Here is a 7,753-nt window from a genome sequence, read left to right as displayed (position 1 = left end):
AGGCACTCGTTCCTTCTCCTCCCACCTCCTCCCCCAGCCACTTACCCTATGCAGCAGCTACAGCTTCCTCCAGCTCAGGGCCAGAGCCAGAGCTGCAGCAGCTCCGCTGCCATTGTGTGGCCTCCTGCACGCTCCCCCAGGCCACACACCACGCAATCTACTCCACCCCGCACCACATGATGTTCCCTGCGCTCCTCCCACCCCACACTGTGCAGTCTCCCGTGGCCCAGGGCTGGAGCCAGAGCCGCAGCAGCTGTTGGCCCCAGGCCATACCCCAATCCAAGACAAGGTTTCTTTCCCCCCACCCCACGCTGAATAGGAAAAAAGCTGCATCTTGGATTTGAATAAATATGGTACATATGTACATGCATATATCTATATATCTGTATCTAAAAAAAAATAATGTATGAAAAACAGGCACAGAAGCCATAGGAAGTCTCATTTCCTCCTTGCTATAGTAACCAAGTAGCATCATTTAGGTCAGATTCTGGTCTCCTGGCCTGTATATATTAGGCTGCCACTCAGTAAGCAGTCCCTCAAACAGAGGGTGGTACCTACTTCATGTTCAAGTTCTGGTCAAGGAAGAGAGTGGTAACAAAAGTTAAACCTAAGGTAGCTGTCACCATGGACAAGGCTTCCCTGCGATTAGCTCTGCACTCTGATGTAGGCCTGGTTGACCTAACCCAAGCAGGAGCAACCACACTACCGTACTCAAGGTCCCATGTCCTCCTTGTGCTATGCATAGCCACGCAGATGGTTACTGCAAAGAGGAAAGTTATAAAACCATCCTCCATGTCCTCTGGCATAGGATAGGATGCAACAGGCTTAAATTACAGCAAGGGAGACTGAGTTTGGCCACAACATAAACTGAATAAAGCAAGTTCTTCTGGCAGACAAGAACCTGCATGACACATGGGACAGTTAATCCTGAGGCTGAGTGCTTTCTCTTTCCTAAACCAGGTCTCCCACTCTGGTGATTACACAGACCTAGCTGCAAAGCACATACGCATAGGAGTATGTGGCTGGACTGGCCATGTGGGCTGGTGCTCTGAATAACACAGTTAAAAGCCTCAATGAGGTGCTAATAGTTATGACCAGGCTGAGCACACCTCATTAGTATAGTACAAGGTAACTAGCCACAAGCAGGTTCAAACCATCAGCCAGCATGAATTAGCTGGCATGCTTAATTCAATATTAAGCAGCATCTTTTAATATCAGAATCTGTGGGCTATGACAAATGGTTAGGTCATTTGCATGACTTAAATGAATGCTTGCATTATATACATGCATCTTAATTATCTTACTCTATATGAGGAAGCATTAAATAACCATAAGGGCTAGCTAAGCATATGAATGGGTTAGTTGGAGACTGTCGAACCTCCATCACCGGAGGCTTTTAAGAGCAAGTTGACAAATATCTGTCAGGAAGGTTTAGACCCAGTTCATCTTGCCTTAAGAATCAACTGAATGACCCCCCAAGGTCCTTTCCATACCTGTTTCTATGTACATTGCTAGGACTTCTGAAAGGATGTCCCACGGCTCTCTGCGCTGCATTAAGCTGAGCTGCACTGTGATTTCTCCCCACTAAACTGTGCGAGAACTTATCTGTTCTCCTGAGCATATGGGGGAATTGTGGGGAGGCCCCAAGATAAAGTCTGAAGCGTAGGGCTTAATCTCAGTCTGCAGCTGTGTGTTTAAAACTATAAACTGCTTTGTCTTTGTGAGGGTTTTACCTGGTGTGTCAGGGATGTTATCACATTAGCTGATATCAGATAATATGCATCCTTTTTTTTTTTTTTTAAACGACGATAGGCACAAGACAAGAACGCAGCTTTTTGTCCATGGAGTAACATACTGTAGTAGGGAACAAGATGATAGAAATGGGCTCTTTTCTCTTACCGGAAAAAATTCCACGAGCACTTCGAGGAAAGGGATTGCTCCCTTTGGGTTTCACCCCTTTTGCACTCCCCTCCTCCAGCAGACAGGACTGGGGATATTTTTAACTCAGTCTGTTATGAGGAGGTTGCGTGCTTCCCATGCGAATCTCCGTGTCACCTCTCGACAGAATTCAGCGTGCCCTATGCAGGCTCTGGAGATCAGACTTGTCAGATAGCTTTTTCTTTCATTTCCCTATCAGAAGTTCACAGGACACTGATGTTTATTTACTGTGATGAGTTTATTGAGTGAACAACAGTACATGGCATGAGGCCATGCCAAAAAAGAGAAAGGCAGCCAGCTAGAGGCCAAAGTTAATAACTGCATGGAGCACGGTCAAAAACAGAACTAGCTGCTTGACATGCAGAACCGACAGAGTAAGAAGGACAAGTCCTTCACTCCCTGGCAGAACAATCTGGGCCTTGTGTGTGCCATGAAAAGCTCCGTTGACTTCGAGCTGCACAAGGTGTTAGGACCGAATTTGCCCCAGTGACTGTGCACTGCCAGATGCGTTAGAAACCTTTTCTGCTGCCCAAGATGAAAGTATCCAATGCATGTTCCAAAATTACACGCAGAAAGCAGCAGCCACAAAACTAGTGACAGCCCCAAAACGTGGCAAAACGGCATGCCACTTCTTTTTTCCAGCGGTCAGTGTTAGTCATGTTGGGTAGAGCAGTGTTTAGCAAGCAATCCCAATAAAAAAGCCTCATGAAATAAAATCCTCTGTCTCCACCTGGACCTCACACAAGCTACAGGGCAATAACCTTCAGTAATGTCACCAGCTCAGAACACCTTAGCTAGGAGCAGAGTGAGGAGGTGATAGGAATATTTTTTTTCCTATTCTGCCTGCTCCAACCACTCTGTGTAGCTCAGTACATTCCTGGAGAAAAACATCTTCTCCCACCCGCTACCTACTGAGTTCTCTAGAAAGCCAATGAACACCTTCCTTGTCTGCTAAGTGCATGCCCAAGCCCCCATGTGCGTGTACAAATGACCACAAAGTGGCCCTAAAAGGCCAGATGAACCCTAACAATGACACAAACTCTTTTAAAAAAGGCTGAAGAAAAACGTCCAACGTAACATCTTTCTTACCGAGGTTTACACTTTGCACTCGGCCTCCAATTCGGTCAGTCGCCTCAAGGATAGTTACATCCGTTAAACCGTTTTCCAGGAGAGTTTTTGTAGCAGACAGGCCCGCAAGCCCAGCACCGATAACTACTATTCGAGGCTGTCGATTTCGTCGTAGGCCACTACTAAGAGGATCATCAGTGCTGTCTCCAGATATTTCACAACTTTGCATGCCGTCCAAGCTCTCTTTCTAAGGAACCTAAGGAAAAGCAAACAAATGGGGTTCAAGGAACCAAGCCAACAATTGCCCGCTCCGCACTTGGATCTCTTCTCCCTGTAGAGCAGACGAAGTCGGCAAAGTCTCTGGCTACACAGAAAAGAAGGTGAACCTGTGAATTACAAGCAGCCCCTTCCAACGTGAAGTGCAGAAGGGTAATTCTAAAAACGACTGCAAAAACCTGTCTGGTTTTGAGCATTAATACTGGAGCCTACAGCTCTCCCTACCCTCTATGCTATGACTGTGCAGAGTATTTTCAGAGAATTCAGATTTCTGACCTCTTTATATAACCTATTGAGGTGGTAATTTTGTGGTAAAGGCTAAAATAAACACACCCTGTGACAACTAGCTGTGCAAAGTTGCAATAGCTTTCGTCTGCTTCTGTGGCAACCACAAAGAATAAGCTTCAGATCATGTAAATATGGGATTAGGTAAGTGGGACCTAGTTCAAAGCATGGAGACCAGATATCAAACCAATGGCTGAACCAAGAGTGGAGGAGCATCTGCCCTTTAGATAGCCCCTTGACTGTTGTGACCTTAAGAGGTGTGACCAGCTGCACTGACAATTACAAACCAAAAATACTTTGCATTTGAAAGGTGCCCATCATCTGAAGGTCTCCAGGCATTTACACACATTAACTAAATGTCCCTGTGTAGTATGTAGTATGTTAGACACAGAGGAGACAGTAGGCCAAATAAGCAGACAAGTAAAGGGTGGTACAAGCAGCAGTCCCATGTTACTTGTATCCGTGGGGCATTCAATCAAATGTGAAGAAAAATGCCTTGACTATGTGATGTGAGGAAGAATGTCTTGCATTTGACAGCTTGTCTAAATTTATCCCAACTACCTAGTGAAGTGGCTTTCAACCTTGTTGCATTTGCAGACCCCTAAAAATGTTTGAATGGAGGTACAGACCTCTTTGGGTAGTAACTGTAGGTATTCACATACTCTCGATTGATCAAAGTCATCTTTCACGGACCCCTTATAGTCTGCAGATGCCCAGGGGTCCACGGACCAGAGGCTGAAAAACCACTGACCTAGCTGGTCCAATAACATGTATCACCCTAAGAAATCCTTGACTCTGTATGAAAACTATAGCAGGTTACAGCCAGTTAGAGACTGGATTAGTTAAACCAGTGTCCCTTGAGCCATGTCTACATGATTAGAGGCCTAGAGACCAGGTCAGATAAGGAGAGGCTGAATGACTTGGGACTGTTCAGCCTGGAGAAGACAAGACTCAGAGGGGACTTGGTGGCAGCCTGTAAGTATATCAAGGGAGTACATCAAGCTCTGGGGGAGCAACTAGTCACCAAAGCCCCCCAGGGAAGGACTAGAAATAATGAGCACAAACTGATTGAAGAGTGCTTCACACTAGACATAAGGAAAAACTTCTTTACGAATCGAGTACCAAGGGTTTGGAACAAGCTCCCCCAGAGGTGGTACAGTCACCCACCCCGGCAATATTCAAAAAGCATCTTGACGCCCATCTTGCTGGGGTCAGCTGTACGCAGCAGTCTTTCCTTCCAACCCCTAACAACTATGAAACTACATTCAAAGTGCTCAGCCAGGAGCAATATACCAGTTTCTTATGTGGCCAAAGAGCTCCTGATAGAGATGCAGCTCACAGCTAATTGCAGCCAGTCTCCAGCAACCGAGAAACCACACCAGAAAAAGTGTAGGTTTGCTAAAGTGTATTAGCCCTGGGGGTCCTGCCCAAGACCCTTCTGCCAATTCAGTATCCTACTTCCTACCCACCACAGATATGTTTGCGGTGTAAGTGACCAAACTGGCTTTTGCAGTTTGATCCCTGAAATAATAACTAAAGTAACAAGTTTCTGGTGAGTTTTACTGCTGCTATTTAGTACCTACCAGACACTAGTGAAAGCGTTAAGAGACATATTTCACATGGTTGCTACAGGTGACAGGGAAAGTTATGGGCAGTCTTAGAGAATAACTTGATCCATAAAATAAAATAAAATAATCCAAGCTTGAAGGAGTAGCAGAGAACTCTTTCCTTTCTGCTTGTCACAGCAGCAAGGAGAGGACAACACAAATCTTCCTTTTTGGTAATGGAGAGTTGGTTTGGAGCTTCACATTTCAGGTACTTAAGGACTTGTCGACACATGGCCTTGCTCCTGATTAGCTTCCAGGATGGGGATCCCTTATTCTAGAATGGTTCCAGTTTATCTGAACCCATTCTGCAAGCAGATTTCATTTAGCCCACTTTCCAAATGACTTAAGATTAACAGAAACAAGGCACTCTTACTCCTGTACTCTGAGATAATTAGCAATGACTCCATGTCTGGGTAAAGACCTTACTAGTCTAAACCCTAACCCTAACCCTCCCTTCCCACATACACTCATACCCTGTGAACTAGAGTTTAGGGACAGCACCTGGTAAAAACCCCAGAACAGCCCCCTACTCACTAGCTCAGATGAGTAGAGGGACCTGGGCTTCCTACCACAGGATGACCCCACTACTCCTTCCCTTCACCTTCTATCTGGAAGTAGATGCGTCTATTAAATGTCTCAGTCCCTGCTTTAATCTTCTTGCTATTACAGCCTTGCACCTGTGGCCAAAAGCCTGCAAATCAATCCAGGATCCATTCCTACCAGTTCCAAACACACATCAAGGCTCTTTTAACCCGTCAAGGTAAGAACTCAGACATCTCTAGTTTCTTGTAAATACACAGGATCCTTAGGTCCCATATCATTCAGGCTCGTGGCACCACTGCATGCGGCAACTGCTGATCACGTCACCTCTCTGTGTTGCGTGACAGCATCGCAGGGAGGATATACAGTCTACCTGCTCTACAAGCATTAAACACAAAGTATTAGTCATTAAGGGTTTAAAGACACTATAACAACTTACTCTAGTTTTTACAAGGGATGGCTTTAGGATTTACTGCCTCCAATATGAATGTTGCACTACTCTTCACACCTCATATATTCTCAGATCCCGCACAGATAGGTGTGTGCCAAATATCTCTGTAAATAAGTCTCCCCTCCACCATCTCTATACAGCAAGCAGTATAGCAAATACTCTTTCAGATTTTCAAACAATGCCCCTAATGTTCGCCTTAATGGGGTAAGAGAATCCTCTTCATTAAAACTCAGTGATTACATTTTCCCTTCCTGTTCTAACACCGGATTAGACGATCTGTCTAGACAAATGAGAAGAACAGGGTAGTTTCTGTGTACGGTATCCCGGTTAAGAAACCAACCTTAATTAGCCAGCAAACTTTCTCTCTCCCGGTTTCAAAGGCAAGCTAAAATTTAGCACGGGGCTTAAGTTTCTCAACCAGGATACACTATACATAGTAAAATGAAGATACCATATAAATATGATTCCCTACCGCACATTACTTCACAATCAATTATACACTGTGTTGGGCTCGTAAATATGATAAGCACATAAAACACACTTCATTTGGCATAATGCACTACCTTCAGGATTTGCCAGGAAGCGAGACCATTCCCCAGCAGTGGATGTCGACTCCAATGCAAAGCAGCTTACAAGTTTTGGCTTTCAGGTTTTTTTCCTTGCCAAAAGAGGTGTGTTTGTACTCTGGGATAAGTAAAACGTGCTTACCAGTAAAAGCCTAGCGGAAGGAAGGCACCACAGGTCAGCTAAGGGCAAGGACAGGGTTGACTAACTAACTTCACCTCCCAGTAAAAACTGCAATGCCAGGTCTCCAGCAAGATTTTGCTAGGGAATAGCTAATGTCCATTGGATACTCCATTGTCCAAAGCTGCCAGTTTTGCACTAAAGTCCCAAATTTGGATTCTCCACTTACTCACTTCTCTCCATATTTTAATCACTTCCTCCTTCATGCCCCCCTCCTCAGTTTCCTTCTCTACTCCTTCCTCCCTTGCTTTCACTCACGTCTCCCCACCACTTGTTACTCACTCTCTTTTCCATTTCTAGTTCACAAACCTAAATAAATAAGCCATAATCCTCTTTTGAAACAGCACCAATGCAAGTTGGCAAAGTAAATCAACCCAAACTACTAGACTTGCAATTGCTCCACATCCTCTCTCCAATACCTACCAACTCCTCAGCTCCTAATACATTTGCCTCCACTGCTCCCAGTCTAGCAACAGGTTCCACAGCAATGGACCTGTGCATCTTCATGGAGTCTACTTGACTTCTAGTAAAGGACTTCCCACCAGCACAAGGGTTCCTCCACATAGATCCCAAGGGGAGGCCTTAGACTGCAAGGTTTCTAGGGAGGGAGAGTCTGCCTTGCCTGCGAGGCACCTCGCTTCTTTGGAGACATCCACAAGAACAACTGTCTTGTCTTTCAGAGGACGAGCTCTTCAGAGCAGCAGTGATGGTCCTCACTTCTGTCCACAGAGGGCCTGGCATGCTGAGGCCTCCCAGAACACAGATCAATTAATGTGAAAATACATCATTGACTCCAAGATGAACATGGGTCGGCAGTGTGGGGAGGCAGTTAGGAAGGCCAACC

General features: G+C 45.4%; 1 protein-coding gene across 3 annotated transcripts in view; it reads right to left on the bottom strand.

The window, feature by feature from the left end:
- Positions 1 to 7,753, bottom strand: part of SMOX (spermine oxidase) — an 86,533-nt gene that overhangs the window by 44,285 nt on the left and 34,495 nt on the right. For all 3 annotated transcript variants that reach the window (XM_019526302.1, XM_019526305.1, XM_019526303.1), the window contains one exon: positions 3,028 to 3,262. In XM_019526302.1, the coding sequence (XP_019381847.1) occupies positions 3,028 to 3,235 (208 nt within the window). In that variant the 5' untranslated portion in view covers positions 3,236 to 3,262. The remainder of the gene's footprint in view (positions 1 to 3,027; positions 3,263 to 7,753) is intronic.

This window comes from Gavialis gangeticus, unplaced genomic scaffold, assembly GCF_001723915.1.
Source record: "Gavialis gangeticus isolate Ggan-Ray unplaced genomic scaffold, GavGan_comp1, whole genome shotgun sequence".
Taxonomy (NCBI): domain Eukaryota; kingdom Metazoa; phylum Chordata; order Crocodylia; family Gavialidae; genus Gavialis; species Gavialis gangeticus.
The sequence above is the reverse complement of the archived record's forward strand: the minus strand, read 5'-3'. Positions and strand labels throughout refer to the sequence as shown.